The sequence below is a fragment of the Eublepharis macularius genome, chromosome 18 (assembly GCF_028583425.1).
Source record: "Eublepharis macularius isolate TG4126 chromosome 18, MPM_Emac_v1.0, whole genome shotgun sequence".
NCBI classification, from domain to species: Eukaryota; Metazoa; Chordata; class Lepidosauria; order Squamata; family Eublepharidae; genus Eublepharis; species Eublepharis macularius.
This window is the reverse complement of record NC_072807.1, coordinates 20,747,313-20,767,961: the sequence shown is the minus strand read 5'-3', so window position 1 is coordinate 20,767,961 and position 20,649 is coordinate 20,747,313. Positions and strand designations below refer to the sequence as shown.

General features: G+C 40.9%; 1 protein-coding gene across 8 annotated transcripts in view; it reads right to left on the bottom strand.

The window, feature by feature from the left end:
• The window catches only part of MEF2A (myocyte enhancer factor 2A), a 92,742-nt gene that overhangs the window by 56,824 nt on the left and 15,269 nt on the right, over positions 1 to 20,649 (bottom strand). For all 8 annotated transcript variants that reach the window (XM_055002337.1, XM_055002332.1, XM_055002334.1 and 5 more), the window contains exon 2: positions 8,020 to 8,202. In XM_055002337.1, the coding sequence (XP_054858312.1) occupies positions 8,020 to 8,073 (54 nt within the window). In that variant the 5' untranslated portion in view covers positions 8,074 to 8,202. The remainder of the gene's footprint in view (positions 1 to 8,019; positions 8,203 to 20,649) is intronic.

Below are 20,649 nucleotides of genomic sequence, written 5' to 3'. Positions count from 1 at the left end.
AAGGAAAGCTGGTCAGCATATGGGCAAACTGAGTCAATGAGCCCATTTAAAATAAGGAGACTTTCCAAGCTTCTGAATATTAGTGATCAAATGGCAAGAAATCAAACCTAGATCAAGAACTGCTCTGATCTTGAGTGGGTCTTCCATAGCCCTTCACAGATACATTTCAGGCAAGTGAAGGTTTGTTTGGGAAACCAGTACATAAAAGCAAGCAAAGGCTACATTTTAATTTACTTAAGGCGTTTTTTATTTCACCATTCTTCCAAGGAGCTCGAGGTGCCGTACATCTATCTCCCCTTCCATTTTACCTTCACAATAACCCTGCAAAGTAGGTTAGACTGAAAGAGCATGTTTGAGCCAAGTTCACCCAGTGAGCTTGGCACAGTGTGGATTTGAACCTGGGTCTCCTAGACCGTGGACTGACATTCAAAACACTACATCACACTGACTCTCATGATGTGTCTAGAGCGCCCATTGTACTGTTCAGCTGGTTATCCAGCATCATCATCTCCTAGCTGAAGGACTGAATGACTTAACAGTACTTCTAGTCAATACCCTAACACTAGAGACATCAGAGATTCAGCGTTTTGTCAGCATACAGCAAGGTTTTGTGGATAAGATGCAAACAAAACACTCAGAAGGTCCACTTACTCCCTACAACTCATGTTTTGCTGTCACTCTGCATTTGACATTTATATCATCACCCACAACTGGATGCTACAGGAAGGTCAGGAACAGAGTTCCTGAGCCCTCAAGTCATTCAGCTTCACGTGGATTATTTATGCCTGTTTTGCTACCCAGAACGCTCCAGACTGCCAGTTCCTCTGTTGGACACGCAACAAGATCGGTGAGACGTGGGAGAAAAAAGCACTTGATGAGAGGGGACATATTTATGAACATATTTATGTAACCCCAACGTGGCTTACATTATTCTCCTTGCCTCCATTTTATGCTCACAACAACCCTGCGGGGTAGGTTAGGCTGAGTGTATGACTGGCCCAAGGTCACCCAGCAAGCTTTCATGGCAGAGTGGGGATTCGAACCCAGTTATCCAACATCCTAGTCTGACGCTGTAACCAGTACAACACACTGGCTCTCATTTCATGTACCATTCACGTTGTTTGAAATGAAGGAGCCCACTGGACTGTAGCCTTATATAAGTTCTTTCATAGGCTGTGTAGAAACTAGGAAAGCAAACAGTATACCTAAGAAGAAACTTTTCGTCCTGCGGTCTCTTTTAAAGCATGAAATTTTGGCTCTGCCAAGGGAAGTGTGCTTAAGAAGTCATGCTATACTACTTTGTTTCAAGAAGGAAGTTATCTAAGAAAATAGTGGATTTGATTTTAAACTTTAGGCAAGTCCTCTTTTTTAAGTGCGACTGTAATAAGTAGGCATGTGAAACTGTGGGTAAAAAGGAAGATTCAAGTGCAGAAGCACCTGTGGATAAAAAGACACAGCCAAGCCGGTTCCATAGTCTATAGGAAATGCAAAAATATGAAGCAAATTCTGAAGCCATGTAGCTGATGCTACTGGGATACCAGCAAAACCTAATAAGAACTAGAACCAAGTGTCAGATGCACTATACAGGCAAAAACAAATTTAGCACATGTCCCCAAAGTTTACATAGCCATGTTCAGAACATTTGCTGGAAAGGCCTCTTCAACAGTAAACTAAGATGCAGAAACCTTGTCCACCAGAGACAATCACTGAGGAGGGGCGGGGGGGGAACATTCAGAGCGACAAAAGACAAAACCAAACCAAGTCTAATCTTTGTTCAGGAATTCGACTGCATAATTTAAGTAGCCTACAAACTTGACAGAGGTGAATGACAGGAGCTATCAGCAGCTCCAAAGATGGGTTCTAAAGGTATTACCTGTCCACTCGCCTCTGGCAAAGATCAGTTCTTCCTACATGTTCTAAGTTAATTATAAGGCTCTGCCAGCAGCTTGAAGTCATGGGGAAATTCTTAATGAGCTATCAATTTTACTTAAGAGTTTGTCCCCCTGTGTAATTATGGAGTCACCAGGAAAGGTTGCATGTCTAATGTCAAGTCTACAATAGCAGTGTTTAAAAAAGAAAGCGATAGTAAAACAATTACCTTCCCAAGCCCCAAAGAAAAATTCAGCAAATTAAATAAGTAACAGAAGAGTTACGAGTTAAGTTATTGTTCTCAGCTCTACAACTTCATGTGAGTCTGAAAACATACAAGACCAATGCTTCTTAGAGAATAGATGGAACTGGGGTTTCCATTAGGCTGTATGCAGTAAGACTGTATTGAAATTCTTTTTCTAAAAGCCTCTCTATGACCTCTTTCGGAAGACCACCATATACCCAAGAAACAACACCAGTTAGATTCAGATAAAATGATGCTACCAGATAATCCTATGCTGAGAGATATTCCATTTATATCCCATTTTCCTTTATCAAACTTGAGGCAACTTCCATAAGGTATCCAGGTGGATAATCAGTAGTCATGGAACAAAATTAAAGCCTAGCAGGACCTTACAGACTAATGAAACTTTCCCAGCCTTTTGAGTCAAAGCTCACTTTTGTATCTGACGAAGTGAGCTTTGAGTCTCAAAAGCTTATACCAGTATTTCCCAACCTTTTTTCTATGGAGGACTCCCTTAACCTTGTTTTCCCCAACCAGGGTTCTGTAGAATGCTGGGGTTCCACGGGACATCATGGAATAAATAACTAATATGAAATACCACAAAAAAATTAAATATCCAAATTCTGCCACGAAATCAACATCTGTGCAAAAATAAAATACCTCAATATCACACTGAAAGTAAATCTCATATTGACTGCAGATGTGACCATTATTTTGATGTTTAAATAAATTTTAAACTTTATTGTGATTTGATATTTTGACATTTGAAAGAAGATTAAATACAAAAAGATAGGAAAAATTCTTCACCTTTTTTTCTTTGGTTGTTGTTTTTTTCTTTCCTTATATTTTAGCAGCTCTTTTGTATGCAATAATTGAATTGTGCCTGAAAATGTTTCCATAGGTAGGGATTCCTCAATATTTGAAAAAATAATTTAGGAGTTGCTCCACAGGGAAAAAAATTGGGAAATACTGCCCTAAATTTTGTTGCTCTACAAGGTGCTACTTATCTTCAACAATAATAATAACAAGAACATTTATATACCACCCTTCAGGACAACTTAACGCCCACTCAGATTACAAAGTATGTTGTTATTATCCCCACAACAAACACCCTGTGAGGTGGGTGGGGCTGGGAGAACTCCTAGAAGCTGTGACTGACCCAAGGTCATCTAGCTGGCTTCAAGCGGAGGAGGGGGAAATCAAACCCAGCTTTCCAGATTAGAGTTCCATGCTCTTAACCACTACATAAAACTGGCTCAAAAAGATATCCGGCAGTCCTCCAATCCAGGACAGGGTCAGACCCATACATTTTGGCAAAGTTGCCATATTGTGTGTTCATGCCAAGTTCCACTACTCTTTGTCTTTAAGACCAGAAGACAGATCAAATTAGCAGTACAGAGCCACAGTGGCTTTTGAAGGACCAATACAAGCTCTAGAATGGATTATCTGGTGGTGGAATGCAAAGTAAGTGAAGCAAGAAACGGAAAGCCAGCCACTAAATGACGTGAAAGGGTGGCCCCAAGATGCAGCTTTGTTCAGAAAAAGTGATGGAATCCCAGCGTGCCATGATAGTGTTTGTCAAGCAGTTCTGCTAAATTTGTTTGAAGAGTTATCTAAACTGACATATAGCTAGGCAAACACTGACCCACAAGCCGAATCTGCAAACTGGATTTCCAGACTGTGATTGGAAATGGAACACAACATGCTATTGCTTCAGCCTAGCTCTACACAGCACACACAATGCACGTTATGCCGGAAGATTAAAACAACAAAAGCACCTGCCAGGTTACGTTACCACCATTGTAACATGCCTAAGAAATAAATGTGCAAGAGTGAGCCCCAACCATTTCCAGATTCTTGGCCTAACGAGGAACAACTTCTGAATCTCTTTTAATAACATTATTCAATAATATATTTTGAATGTCTAGGAATGCCCATAAGCATTGATTTAATGGCAACTTCGTCAGCAGAAATGTATAATAAAACTGAACTAATATAGCATTATGTGTTTCCCAATCCCAAATACAAAGAATGTAAAATAGGCAAAACAAATCCCAACCCTGAAAACTTACCAAGAGTCAACTAGCCATTTACTGATTTATTCACCTTTTTGTTACAGAGAAGCCAGGTAACATATGATCAACTTGTATTCCAGTATGGGGGGCAAGGGTTAAAATGCTTTCCCCCCCCCTCCAAACATGACTTACAATGTTTTTGTTTTTACTTAAAATTCAGAGATCCATGTGGGATATCCAAAGTTATCAACTTCTGTATGGTTACTCCACACAGCAACATTAACAAATGGTTTGTTTGCCATAACATTGTTATGATAATTAAAAATGAGGAGTTGCTGTTTTGGTTTGTTATAAAGTAAACATACTATTTCAGATTAGACTAAAACTAAAAGGAGGAATTAAAATTAGACAAGCAAGGAAAGGAAAAACGCTGGGAGAACAGAACCAAAGTGATTTATTCATGAGTAGACAGACATTAGGATCGTGCCACCGGGGGCAGGTATTACCCATTTTAAAGGTAAAACAGTGCTACATTCATTACTGAAAAGAACCCTCATTTCAATTAGAGCTGAACTTTAATGCAGAAAATGGACTACTTCAGCAGCACAAAACAGGCTATTCTGTGGACACAGACACGCAATACTGGAAAAAGGAATAATGCTAAAAGTCACCTTAAAAGTTTACCAATAACAATTCCCTTCAGACTACATGTGCTTTATGTGGAACATACACACTTGCGTTCAGGACATTTATTTCCATTTGCAAATGCTTTTATTCAGTATGTTAAAACGGAAAACAAATTCTCCCATGTAATTCTTTTACTGATAAGAGAAGGAAAGCATTTGAAAATGCTGGCACTGGTCCCTTTGATAGCAAGTTTACAGCACTTTATTCAGTAAATTTCAATTATATAAATGGCCTACGGCTCATTCAAGCAGATAAGAGTTCCTAATTACCACTACAATGACAGACTAGTGTTAATTATAATCCCCTGGAGTATCAGTTCCTTTGTATACAGCATGCTGGGTTGAGGTATAATTCTATCTGAAGGGAAATGTTTTTCAGACTTCTCCCTCTGTGTAATCAGAAAACCTAAACTGTAGATATAAAGGGGCAGCACTACCATTACCATGAGTCTCAAACCTTACTTTTTTCTACTCTAGCTTTCTCCCTAATGTCCTCCATCTTAACAACAGCCCTGTGAGGTGAGTGTGTGCAACAGGTTCAAGATCACCTAGCAAGCTTCCACAGCAAAGTGAGGATTCAAACCTGAGTTGTTAGTCTGACACTAACCACTACATCACACTGGTACATGTGACAGAAAAAAGCACACTTAAAAGTTATACTCAGTAACATTATCAAATGGATATTTCTCAATCACAATCAGGCTGAAAAATATGGAAGATTCACTTAGTAGCACCATCTGCAATTTTTTTCTCTCTACCTAAATCTAACATATACACTTCTGATGTAATACATCTGATGAGACGGCCTCTAGTTAACAAAAGCTTATGGGGCAGAAATCCGGTAGTCCTGCCAGAAGATTCCTTTTCATTTTTCTGCAATACACGAACAGTGCTGCCACTCTAAAATGTTTCAAAAATTAATCATGCAAGGTTGATATAAATTTTTATATTATATCCAAAGTGCAAAAGTGCAATATATATCAAACAAGATTTAAAGTGCATATATATACACAAGAAGAGGTAGTCTATTGGGTTGACAATAAATATATTTCTATATACAATAAATATTCTGGTGGTGGGAGAGTGTAGACAGATGGAAGCATGCACACGGAAAATGTCCATATGTCCAAGAGTGGGAAAAGGATGTGTCCAAAGACACCTAGCCGACGGGCTACAGCTTGCTATTTCCAATTCCCGTTTCGGTCTTTCTTCATCCTGGGCTAGACTCTAGGGACAGGAATTGGAAATAGCAAGCTGTAGCCCGTCGGCTAGGTGTCTTTGGACACGTCCTTTTTCCACTCTTGGACATATGGACATTTTCCGTGTGCATGCTTCCATCTGTCTACACTCTCCCACCACCAGAATATTTATTGTATATAGAAATATATTTATTGTCAACCCGATAGACTACCTCTTCTTGTATATATATGCACTTTAAGTCTTGTTTGATATATATTGCACTTTTGCACTTTGGATATAATATAAAAATTTATATCAACCTTGCATGATTAATTTTTGTGACCCTGGTTGTTGTGCCTGAGTTGTCTGTATAGCCAGGGGGTTCCCTTTGTTGGTTCACTCTAAAATGTTTAACTAAATCATGACAGCAGCTCATGTATGCATTGATCAAAGTAATTTTATCTTCCTATTCAGGGTTTTTTAAAAAATTAACAAAGCACCCTTTCAATCAGCATGTTTTCCAAGGAAAAGTAACTGTAATAACATAATAGTAACAGTGTGCTTATATACTGCCCTTCTGGACACATTGTCACACTTAGAGAGGTGAACAAAGTCATTGTTGTTATTATCCCCACAATACAGCTGGGGAGCTGGGGCTGAGAGGTGTGGCTTACCCAAGGCCACCTGCGGAGTTCATAGCAGTAGGGGGATTCGAACCAGTAGAGTGCAGATTTGCAGCCTGACTACTTAAACCACTATGCTACAGCAGCTCTAGTAGATTTAAACCCTCTCTCCCCCAAAAACTCACACACACTCTTAATCAATTCATGAGGTGGCTGCAAATGCCTGCAATTAATAACCACATTCGTCCTGCCAGCTCTAAAAAAGGAAGATGTCATTAAATCAAGTTTTTGGCTACATGGGCAAAATAGTAGCTCACATCATCCAACAATGTCTCAAACTTCAATGAAGATTTTCTTCATACATGTTTTATTGTTGCTGGCTAAAAAAAGCCAAAAGAACCATTTAATTGCTGAAAAAGTTCTATGAGATACTGCTTTTGTAGCCTGCATGCTTTTCAACTCCATTCAGGTATTAAATTGATATTTATCATTTTATTAATTGATCAGTTTTATTTATTTATACCTTTCCTTTCTTGTCGTGTAAGGGGCTTACATTGTTCTGCTCTCCTCCATTTTATCCTCACAACAACCCTCTGAGGTGGGTTAGGCCGAGTGAGTGTGACTGGCCCAAGATTACCGAGTGAGTTTCTAAGGCAGAGTGGGGATTTGAATCTGTAATCTTGCAGATCACAGTCTGATACTATAATCACTACCTCACACTGGACTTTGTATTGAGGGTTGGAGAAATTAGAACACCTGACACAGGGATACAGGGACGACAAGCCCTGAGGGAGATCAGGAACATATGCCTCCTGAAGATACACAGCTTTGTACATACACCGGCTCAGACTGTAAATGTTCCCAAAACGGCACCTCCTGTCTCAGACCCTACATGACTGTCACATGTACAGGATTACAGTTTTCCAGCACAGACAACGGAAGGGGAAAGATCTCATGCAAACTTCGAGTCCACCAGAGAAACATCAGAAGAGCCAGTGCTTAACAAGCTTTCTCACCATGCCTATAACCATACAGGAGAGTGATTCCCAACCTGGCATTCATGGGCTCCATGGAGCCTGCCAAGGGATTTCCTGGTGACCATGTGCTTCTCCCCCAAAGCAGTGCCAATCCTGGCTTTCCTTCACCTCTAGGAGAAGGAGAACATAGAACAACATCCTTGTATCACAGAACATGGCACAAGGATGCTTGGATGGCAACTTGCCAAAATTTTGTGTTTAGCCCCAATACCCCCATGCCAGCCTTTTCGTGATCCACTCCAGCCCTCTGTTGCAGCCGTTTTATGATGGTTCCCATTCCTTGTTCTCAGAATTCTCAAAAGCTCAAAAGGTTGTTTAAAAACAAATGTATGGCAAATGTATTCCCAAGTAATTCTCTTTTCTCACCTGTCTGTTTCGTTCATCCATTATTCTTGTGATCTGTATTTTCTTCCTCCCCATTTTCAGTTTCCCTCTTTATAATCCAGTAGCACTCAAGTAAAATAATCCACAAACTCTGCGTCCTAGCGCATGGTAGACGATTCTCTCTGGACTAAAGCCACAGACAATCCACCGTGTTGCTTCCAAAATCTGGAATGGAAAGACATAATGAAATCAGTTTTCTGATGTCAGAAGTATAAATTTTCACATCATTTACTTCTACACAGGAAGTCATTATCAAGACAGTACAACTCGTCCTTAATTAGAAAGACACTCTGAATTAGGTCTTATAAAGCTTTCACTGTATCCTGTCCAAAGCACTCACATCAAGAAGTCCGTCTGTGTAATTCAGCCGCAAGAAACCATGTCAAAGTTTGCATTCATCTCCCAGTGTCTCAGAATGCATGAAAAGTCAACAGCTCCTTTTAAAAAACCCGAGCAAGCCTTTTAATGAAACTTCTGCACTCTTTCAAAACAATATTGTGAATGAAAAAATCACTGTATAGTCCACAATGGGTAGAAAAGTACTTGCTCTTTTTCAAGTGCAATTCCATTATATTATACATTTACTCATTTAAAGCATTTTTCTGTTCTGTTCTGTCACAGACATGATGAAATCAAGCAGAAACCGAGTCTTCCAACACAATGCACCAAGCATTTAAAGCAAACTGAATTCCAGAATATCTGGGTATTGTTCTATTTCAAACTATTATAGATTATAGCCATCTCCTCCTGACAATAGCACAGGGTCAAAACCAGCTCTGTGTGCGTGCTTAAAGACTAGTATATTTTGAAAGCTGTTTAAAAATAAACCCAGTTTGATGCTTCTTCGTGCTGTGCTGCTTTCCCCCAACAGACTATTTCACAGGAACATACAGACTGACAAATAGCTGAGAAATTCAAGGTTATGTTCATTACTGTAAAACTTGCAAGTTTTCACACATCACTAACAAGCCAATTACCAATCCAACACTTTTCCCACAGCTTGCAAACCTCTCCAAATGTAAGCTGGTGTCACTGTCCACATAAAAAAAGAAATTTCTGCACACCAAAAGCTTGCATGCTTATGGAGCAACTAACTGGCAAACAGCTAGTCACCTCCACTTTTCTCACAGTGTATGTATTACTGTCTTCTGAAAAATCTGGACATAGCATATACTTTACTGACAATTCGACAACAGAATCAAGGTCTGTCTTTCTATTGCACCAGTTCCAAGTTTATTTTTGTTTGATCTTTTTTTTCTCCCTCCCACCTTAGGCTTGCCATTTATCAACCTTGGTGTGAAAACCCTTGCCCTCAATTCCCCCACCTTCAAGAAACTGAGGAACTGGAGAAAAGGGTCCAGAAAATGTCCTCTAGAGTGATGCTCTAGGAATTGCCCCATGTCTGTATGTTCTCTACAACAACCTTTTTGGCTCCAGGGACCGGTTTCGTGGAAGACAATTTTTCCATGGACTGGGGCAGGGGGATGGTTTCAGAATGATACAACTGTGCACTTTATTTCTATTATGTTATAATATATAATGGAATAATTATACAACTCACCACAATGCACAATCAGTGGGAGCCCTGAGCTTGTTTTCCTGCAACTAAACGGTTCCATCTGGGGGTGATAGGTGACTAACTACCTCGCCTGCTCCCTGGAACTGGCTCTGCACTCACCCACCACTCACCTCCTGTGTGGCCTGGTTGCTAACAGGCCACAGACCGGTACCAGTCCATGGACCGGGGGTTGGGGACCCCTGCTCTACAACAGAGATTAGTGGAAATTTCTAGAGCACCACCTGGAAGAGGCATCACATCTCCCCCAAATACTGCCCTCAAAATCTCCCAGCATTTGCCGATGCTGGCAACTCTATCCCTCCCTCTAAGGAGATCATCTACATGTTCTCTCCCCACTTTATCACCACAACAATCCTGTGATTCCAGTTAGGCTAAAGTGACTGGCTCAAGCTTGCCCACTTAACTTATTGGCTGCAGGAGGATTAGAACCCAAGACTCCTCAGTACTAGCCTGACACATGCCATTCACCACACCACAGTACCTCTTACGGTCAATGAGTACTTTGAATTAGAAAGGGGTAATGATAATAACAACAACAACAAAATTTGAATTACATACCACCCTTCAGGACAACTTAACGCCCACTCAGAGCGGTTTACAAAGTATGCCATTATTATCCCCACAACAAAACACCCTGTGAAGTGAATATGGCTGAGAAAGCTCCTAGAAGCTGTGACTGACCCGAAGTCACTCAGCTGGCTTCAAACGGAGGAGCGGGGAATCAAACCTGGTTCTCCAGATTAGAGTCCTGTGCTCTTAACCACTATACCAAACTGATTGGGGTCAGGCTCCTCCTCCTAGAACCTTGAGGGACAACAGTAGTGTATGTGTACGCACAGCACAACACTGAAAGAATGTAGCAAACAAAGACTGCAAGAGACATGATGCAGAAAAATATGGTTCAAACGGATGTCACATTACAATCCTCCTAGCCACGGATGGGAGGATTGGGAACATGCCACAGGCTCACAGGTTCCCTCCCCTCCTCTGATTTTCCCCTCCTGATTGTCTCTACAACAAGTCTCTGTAATAATCAGGCAAAACTACGGCTAGTGCCAACTACAGTTAGTCTCCAAAACCATGGTAGGGAAGTAACTGGTTAACGCTAACCATGACATGCCTAGCTCTGATGTTGCTGCAAGTAGTAGTTGCAGAAAACCAAGAAAAGGAAAAAGGGAATCCAAATGCATCAAGGGGGAAAGATGCAAGCCTATAAGTGCTCCCGATCAGATGGCTGTACCTCATGATGGAAAAGCACGTGAAATTTGATCTCAGCAAATATACCAGTTCAAGCCTCTCACCTTTGCTATTTTTTGAGTCAAAACAAGTAGCATAAGATTTTCTGTTCTCTTAATTCCTGTTTCCCCCCCTGTCTATTTCAATGAACAGCCTGCAGTACCACAGAGTAACAACAATAAAATCAGAGATTTTACCCAGGCCAGAACCTAGAATGCTGTATGAGCAATGCTATGTGCTCTAGGGGGCAAAAGCTGGGTTTTTTAAAAAAAAAATCAGCCCCCACTGCAAAGCCAAAGACCAAAAGTGTTTTTGAAACCAAGAGGAATTTAAGAATCATATTATCAAGTGACAGGGGACCTACTCTTCAAAAGAAAACCCAAAATCCCACTGGGAATGCCCAAGCTCTTGGGTGTGCCTGAAGAGCCTCTTTAGATCCTAAGCTACTAAATCAGGAATAGAGAAAAACAGGAAGATTTAAGGGCTTGTAATTTTCTGAAGCAAAGGAGAAAAAAGCCCCTTGAAACATACACATGAATTTTCTGAGCCAACTGTCACAAAATACCCTGAGTGGGAAATAGTTTGTAGCATGGTTGCACCTATCTCACAGTTAATAAGCAGCAATAGCAAGAGATTAGTCACAGACTACATTTCACATTCTACTCACCTTCAAATGCAAAGACAGTTGTGACATTCTGATGCAACATTAAAAATGGGTTGGAGGAATGTTGTTGGAAGAAGAGATGTTTGTATATTCCTATGATATATTTATATATTTAAAATTTTTATATATACCTGCCTCTCTCTCAAATATCTTTGGACCACTTAAGTCTTCCTCGTTTTAGAACAAAATTCAAGTCCAGTAGCAACCTCTAAAGACCAAGAGAATTGTCCAGAATCTAAGCCTTCATAAGTCAAAGCTCACTTCAGTATTTGATAAAGTGAACTTTAACTCACAAAAGTTTACACCGTGGAAAATTGTTGGTTTTTAAGGTGCTATTGGACTCTTAATTTCGTTCTACTAAAACTGACTATGACAACTTGAAACTTGTTTTAAAATATCTCTGAATGAGCAACAGAACAGAAATCAAATTTTTATTAGTACAGTCATAGACCAGCACAAATCTTGTGAAAATTCCAACCACCACAACAAATAAGGTTAAAAACTGATGGTCACATATAGTAACGCAGAGGATACATATTAACAAAATACTGGGCAAAATTATTAAAATTCTATAAAGTATATAAATAAAACTCAAGCCACCAATTTCTGATGAATCCTGCAGGCTGCTGCGCAGAACCTCGCATAATATGCTGTCACCAGTGAATTTTCATTTATTGGTAGCATTCTAACATATGCCGAGTCTGATCGATCAGAATACCTACTAAATAAGGGGAGGATAAACTTGGAGCAAACTTCTTGATACAAGGAACAACGAAGTAGAACATGTTCCATAGTTCTGATCTCCCCTGAACCACAAGGACATAGCCTGTCTTGCGAACCTTTTTATACCACCCATCCAAACCCACAGAGGGTAATACTTGACATCTGGCAAAGGAAATGCCTTCCTGTGACTAGAGATCTCCAACTGAAAGAGGTAAGTAGCCAAGGAAACTACGTATCTGGAGTTTTCCGAACACAGAAAGGTTGGTGACTTCTCTAGACCTGCTTGCTGTTTGTTCGATATCCATCACTCTTTGTTTCGCCTGCTCATACCCATTTCCAGAACAGAACAAGGGGGAAAGCCCATATTCACCAGTTAACTGCCTCAAACGCTCAACAGAGAGACAGAGCAAATAAACATCGGCTCAGATGGTAAAATACAGTTGTGTGTGCCTGGAAAAAAGGCTCATTTAATAGCACATGTGTCATTGATATGACTACTATCCCCTTATTACATCAAGGGGCCGCTTACATTACGTAACGTAAGTTACAACAACACATTTCAGAATGACTGTTCTGGTGTCTTTGAAGCATTTCTTACCGCTGGATACTAATTATACAGGTCGGAGATAGGCGTGGCATAACGAAACTGTTGTAGTATGTAGCGAGGACACCCAAATTAACATTGCATTTGGTTTGTATGCCTCATCTTCAAAAGTCTCTCTCAATACTGAGGACACAACACTGTATTGCAAATGAATGGATGCAGAGATATGAAGAAATGAGAAGGGTTCAGTGTATCGTACTATCCATCCTCCCACCGGAAAGCTTACCCGCCAGGAATTATTGTCTTTACTTCCTCCCCTACTCAGTACTATGTTACAAGAATTCTTTTCACAGCTGAAGTTACCATCTGAGTTCAGGTTAGCACTTTTGCTTTTTTGAGAGACAGATGATTCTGCACACGTTGGATAATGCACTTCCAATCCTCTTTACAGATCATTTGGAACGGATTTTTTTGTGTGCGGAACAAAAAATCCACCTCAAACGATTGATAAAGTGCATTGAAAGTGCATTATCCAACGTGTGCGGAATCAGAGTTGGGACAAGCACACCCGTGATGGGAAAGATACTGCAGGCAGAAGGACTGCTTGAGAAAGTCCCTTGGTGGGCCTTGTGCATCCTGAGCAATGGAAAAAGCATTAACTGTGGAGAGGTGGTTGCCTATGAACACAACCGCAAGGTGTGCCAAACAGTTTACAATGTTGCTTTCTCTGCCTGGGGATGAGTCTGTGACAGCAATCTTTGTATGGAGCTGAAAAAGATGAACCACATTGCCTCAAGACAGACCAAAATGCTTGCTGTCTCTCCTCTTCCCCAGCTCCCCTTTCCCAACTCTTCTGCCACAGTATCGCCAGGATCTTGCTAACATACAGCTTATTGAGATAACTTCAGTCAAGCTTTGACTCCTGAAAGCCTACTGGGAGTACAGCTTGAGATTTTAAGGAAAGGTTAATTCTTCTAAATAATGTATACGGAGAAGAATCTGGGAACAGTAGTTTTTCTTCCTCTCCTCTACACATATCCCTATGGATTAAGAAACTGAATATTGTATGATAGATTGAAGCAGGGCTAATATTACTGAACAGGTTCCTTTCCCTTGCCTCACTGCATGTCTGTGTGAAGTCTAAGACTGGGCAGAAAACTAGCACAGTTCCTAGCATCTCTTTGTTAGTAAAGAGCACACAGTAACAGCAAAGAGGAACAGAATGTATTAAAGTGATGTTAAGAAGCTATCAAATGGGGCAGGCGAAAAAAACAAACAGCAAAATGAGGAATCTGTGGATTCTATAGTACAGAGCAAGCGAGCTACAGAAAAACTTGTTCTTATCAACGAGTGCCTGTGCATTTACAAAATTAAAATTTATACTCCGTCTTGTATTTTACATAGAGTCCCTGTGATAGCTCACAAAAAATCATCATAAAACAATAAGCATTAAAACCTTTAAACTTACATTACCTCTTTCACCGATGGTCCAGGGGACAGAACCTGGCTTAAGGCGTTAGATGCTAATAATGCAAGCTTAAGCAAAGTTCCATCCTTCTAAATCAATGGGTTTAAAAGGGTGTGACATGGCTTAGGATAGCCCCGCTCCTCCGAGGTTCTGCTGCTACCACCCATTTCTTACCCCTACACTAGTGTCAGGCTTATGCTGGAGTGGCTTTATTTGCTAAGCAAAGTAGGGAAGCTAATTAGCATCAACGGCCCACCCTCCAGCAATTGGGGTCTAACAATGTAAGATCTGAGATGTTTGTAAGATTCCATCCAGACCTGACATCCAGGGTTTGAACCCGGTACCTCAGGCATGTTCGGTCTGTGGCGTTCCAGCAAACTATGACTCTCTCTGCAGTCTTTCCTATCCTAGTATAATATGGCTGGTTTTCACTCAAGCCGATGAAGGATTTCAAATGCACTATAAGGTGTCTTAGGGGTGTAAAGTTGGAGAAATGTTCATGAAAAGTTCTACTCCTCTGTTCTGCTGGGATCTTGTTCAAAAGATGGCCACTGTGCCTTACCTGCACCCCTGACAAGAACCAAACAGGTAACCTCTGTTTCACTCCTCCCCCACCCACCCCAAAAAACACATACACTAAATGATTGCAGAGGTGACAAGGATATATTCTGTGGCCATTCAGTTTACCCTAGGCCTACTTTCTTGGGGAAACTCACTGCAGAAACATTTGTTTTCCCCTCACCTCGAATAAGAGTCCTTGCCTAGAAGAAGCTAATAGCTTTGCAATGGAGGTATCTGAGTAATGCGCTTCCTTCTCTGTGCTGGCACCTGTCAAAAGGTCTGTACTGGCAGAAAGAAATTCAAACCTGCCACATGTAGAAATCTCAGCAGTGTGGCAGGTACGGGGCTCCTACGGGGCATGCAACAGTTCTCTGTACAGCTGAGGGTACCGTGCTGCTTCGCTTCCTTCCCCATTTTCCCACTGGTCCTTCCTAAAGTTCTCCTGTGTTTATCCTCTTCTACTTGCCCGGTACAGCCTGGCCTAACCACCTCCAGTGCTCCATGCAATCTGACAGCCCCAACTCAAGACTGCTTCTTTTCCTGCCACAGGCTTCCAGTTTAATGGGTCCCATGCAGCCATCTAGAGGTTGAAGGTGGGTTCTAAGGAAGCCGAAGTTCGCTGTCCTATGGCAAGCATCTCTCTGAAGATCACACTCATGATATCAAGAATTCCAAATATGCTGTACAATGGGGAGGAGGCCACATTTGCCATCTGGATAGGGCAGGCTGAATACAGTTGCCTAAGATGCCAGCACCTGTTTGCATTGCAAGCTTACGTCAGCTGTTGCTACTGCTCCAGTTGTACATTTCACCTACAGCACTTCACAGACTTTATTTTTCGGGTAAGGATCTTACAACATAGCCCCAAGCATGTTCACTGTTAAGCCCTGACAACTTGAACCAAGTGTGCACTGACAGGTTCTTGTCTTGGTATTTCCCTAAAGCACATGTGAGAATTCCGGTGGGGTCGCCCTGTTAATCTCTTGCAGCAAAAAGGGAGGTCTCGCAACACAGGCTTTTGGAAGTTGAAGCCCCTTTTGAAGATGCTCATGGCATCAAAAATACAGAACTTCAAGGTGATAAAAGGCAGTAAGGGCAACATTTCTTTCTTTGGCAGAAGAAGGTCAGAGTTCAAACTATTAATGCTAATCTCTGGTGTAAGCAGCACTGGGAAACCAGCGGCTCTCGGACTACGTCTAGACCTCTGAGGAGTATCAAATGACATTCCAGCTGCCTGTCTACAGAAGCATATAAGCAAGCAAAAGAATAAAGCAGCAAGCTGTCAGGAGAAAAAAAAATCGTGCATACCAAATCATGTGGAAGCAGTAGGAAATAATATATGGGCTGTCACTAGGCAATCAGTACAGCCTCCTCAAGGCAACAGGGAGAAGCCGAAGTGAGGGGCAGCTGCAGCAGAGGAACTGCTACCGGAAGGCTAAGCAAGAACAAGGGACTACTTACTTTCAACCCAATGTTTGTTAACATACTGCCCTCATGGCAAATAACATCCAAATGACTCATTTTAAGGCGGTTCTAAAATTTCAGACCTGTTCTATTGAGACCCAATTAAGCAAAATACAACATGACTTTTTAAACAACCTTTGTATTTGTGAATTCAGCTGTGGCAGCATAACTTACAACCAATTTAGTCTGAAGTAATCTAATTTAACTATGTTGTATGCACATTTTCCTGGAAATGAAGCCTACTGAACAGTGGGATTTACTTCTAAGTAAGCACTGCTGAAGTCCAAGGACTTCATCACCATCATTACCAGAAGATTACAGTTAACACACACAGTCCAAGAGAATCACACCTAGATCAGACTACGCGCTGCAATACAAATGCAGGTAGGCCTTTAAAAAATTGTTGAGTAGAGATTATTCAGAACCAGAGATGAACATAAAAATTAAAAGCTGAATTTGGATAACTGCACAAACTTAGTACTTACTACTTACATACTACATGAAACCCTTAAGTATAAAGAGGACATTCCCTTCTGGCATGCTACTAAGCTCTCTGTTCATCTCCCACAAATACTACTGCTGATAGATTTAAACACATCGAAACTTTCCTAAGGGAAATTTTACACAGCTTACACAACTGTGAAGTATCAGCATATACAAATTAAATAATAAAGAAAATCACAAGGAGAAAGGATACTTAGATTTTTTAAAATCTTTAACATGATATGCATAAAACACCTAAGAAAAATAAAATGGAGAAGAGGCAACAAGGGGTAAAAAGGAAAGAACATAGTGAGCAGGAAATGTAGGTGAGAAGGGATATATGGACATGGGACCAAAAGGGGTGGCAGAGGGAGACGTGGTATATTAGGGAAGAGCGAAGAGTCGTATGGCCTTCGTATTTACTTTTTTATAAATACTGTCTCTTTCCAACTTTCCTGATTCTCCCCTAGTCATCAATAATCAGCTCCTCTCAACTTTCTCAGCCTAAACTTAACTCATATTAAAAATACCTTTCTATGAAAAGGCGTGCAAGTGTTCCAGCACTGGTTTTCATCTGAATGATTTTTAAACATGGCGTGTTCATGGATATGTAGTACCATCATATCCTGCACCTACTGTATTATTGCTGCTGACCAAAAAATTTCCCAGCAAAATTACAGCGCAATCCTATATGGAGTTATTCCTGCCTAAGTCCACTGAAGTTAATTACCTCAGACTGGAGTAACTCCACGCAGGAGTGTGCTGTCAAGTGCTTTTGCTACAGGGCTCGGAGAATGCACGGCGCTCTTCTTTTCACCCCTTCTCCAATCAAACCTTTCACCGGGAGAAGCAACCCAATCACACAATCATACCAGCGACGTACAGCTTTATAGGCCAAACTGCAGTTGCGTCAGTATACTTCACAGCGTTTGACTATTAGGCCAGGCGTTGTCCCACGTCTCCTCCGATCCTCAACTCCTGCAACCATGATGCTATTGAGTATACCCACTGAACATTACACCCTTCTGAAAAAGTCTGAATAGTCCTCTGTAAAATCATAGATATGTTTCTAATAAACCCCCATATGAGTTATATTCCAAGTCTCAGAAACAGTTACAAGAAATAAACCTTGTGGCTGCAAATACTGTGTTTTAAGTGTTAATGGTTTGTTGTAACCCCTTGGACTCTTTTTGGAAGAAAGACTAGATGCCAAGTTTAATAAAAGCAGTAAACACTGGAGGAGCCAAGCGCCACGCTATTTACAACCTGCTGCCCCCTCTGTTATGTAGACCAAAGCAGTAACAAGCATTCCTACGCTACAATATCCAATACAAACCAGCCACTGATTGTGCTGACTTGCCATATTCTCCATTTTAAGTATGAAAGTAATAAAAAGGTGTACATTTACTGAGATTTAAGTCAATACACAGAGAGCTGCGTTAGGTGGTGTTACTGTGCCTCCCCTTCTATTCACTTTCAACAATACAGTTCAGTATGCTCACCGGTTTGAGTGTTGCCTGAAAGTAGTCTGCATGCGCACCAAGGCCATAACAAGCATTATAGAGAGAGAGCACATTTGGTGTTCAAAGCACTACACAATATATTCTCTTGTTACCCTTACAACAAGCTTGCATGGTACGCTGGTATTTCCTACATATTACTAATGGCCAGGGCTTTTTTTCTGCAAAAAGAGGTGGTGGAACTCAGCGGGTTGCCCGCACAGGAGGCAACACTTGGCAGGAGGTGGTGCCTCTGGTACCACATGTGCGCGTGCAAAGAGCACGCATGCTCCCAGGGCCAATGACATCACTTTAGGTAAGCTGGAACGGGGGGGGGGGGGCGGTTAAAAGTTTAAATCGCGCTCAGTGAAAGTGGTCACATGGCTGGTGGCCCTGCCCCCTGATCTCCGAGCAGCGCAGAGGGCAATCTAAACTCCCCTCTGTCTGGAGATCAGGGGGTGGGGCCACCAGCCATGTGACCATTTTCAAGAGGTTCCGGAACTCTCTTCCCCCGCATTCTAGCTGGAAAAAAGTCCTGCTAATGGCTATGTGAGCACAGGCCACAAATGGGGTGTCCATTCTGAGTCAATATACAAGTTCCCGCACATGCTCAGTAAGCAACAAGAGCAAAGATTTTACGGGCTTTCAATACAGTCACTGTGGAGTCTAACATTCCATAAATATTCCATTGTTTTTATGAAGTGCAATATTGACTGTACTATACAGAGTGAGATTTGTTCAAACCATGCTCTCAAAACACAGGCGTATTTGGTATTAAGTTATCCAACAAGGTTCTCTTCTCAACGTGCTGATCCAGCTACTTTTAAAAATTGATTTTTTAAAATATAGTAACAGCAAGCTGTAATTTGGGAGGTGTCTGCCCGCAAACCCAACAGCAGCACTACAGAAGGCAATGTGAAAACTTGCTTGGGTTTCATTGATGCCAGCAGCCAGAGGCTACTAACAGAAAAGGTTTGCTGTTAGGAAAATATCTAAAAAAAAGTCAAAGTATGGTTTACCCATCTTAAAAGTCTTTGGATGAGAACAATTATGAAACAAAAAACTCTTTATTGAAAATAGAGCAGACCTTTCTTAATCATTAGTAATATTACATGTTCTGAAAAACAGTTGTTTCTTGTCAACAGGAGCAGTTTTTATACCTTTAGAGGAAAAAAGATCCCCCAGAATAAGCTATACAATTAAGCTTAATAACAAAGATAACTCCAGAAGACTACACATTTTGAATTCTAGGACAGAAACCTCAACAACTCTGTGGAATGTATGTGTGCATGGTCATTTCAGGTCTTTGATAGGGAAGACGTTAGTTCTCTAGCATTAAATAGGATACGTTTGATTACCAGCTATTAAATCATTTGAATACAACTATTCGGTCCATTTCTGCTTCTAATTAGCTGGATAACGGAAAACTCATTCATACCAGGAGCTCAGCTTCTGTACTTTGAAGACTTTCTCCTCTTCCTCCAACTCACTGTAGCCTGGGTATGTGTAAAGGTAGCATTAAAACATGTTAAGGAAAATGTGAGGCCGGTAGGCACTCTCGTAAGTGGTTACAGGTTAGAGTGTCAGAGTAAGATCTGGGAAACCCAGGTTCGATTCCCCACTCTGCCATGGAAGCTTGTTGGGTGACTTTAGGCCAAACACACACACTCAGCCTAACCTATCTCACAGGGTTGTTGTGAGGATTAAATGGAGGAAGTAGGATATAAGCCACTTTGAGCCTCCAACTGGGGAGAAAGTCAGGGTATAAATAAAGTAATACTGTACTGCGAATTTATTGTATGTGGCCACAGGCCTTCACAATCTAAAATCATTCATTAAAAACGGAACAAAAAAAATACAAGAATACAGAGATAGTTACATAGATATAAATAAAATGACTATAAAATGCATTTCACCTAAAATGTAAACATTAAACAAGGTTAAAACCGAACGGTTTCTAATCTATGTCAGGTGTTTACTCTCCTGGCTACCACATTTGCCCTTAGTTTCCTAGCAGCCAGGGCATAGAGGGCCATCCTATTTGAAATAAAAGGGTCTGTATCTGAAAGAATAAGATTTAATTGATCAAAGTCAGACAGAAGATGGAGACCAGATAAAATATTCACGAGAAATTTTCCTCTTGGTTCCTGGTATAAGGGACAATTTAAAACAGAGTGTGGTAAGTCCTCAATTGAGGTTCTACAGATAAATAAAGTAATAAAATAAATAATATGCCTCTGCAGTCACTACCCGACTCAACACTCATAATTATGCAGCCAGAACATAACTTTCAGTTTTTTACCAATGTACTCAGAAATTGGCTGAGAATCCATGATGCAGAAGAGTGGTTCTCTTTTTAAAATCAAAAAAGTCTGCAGAACTCCCAACACA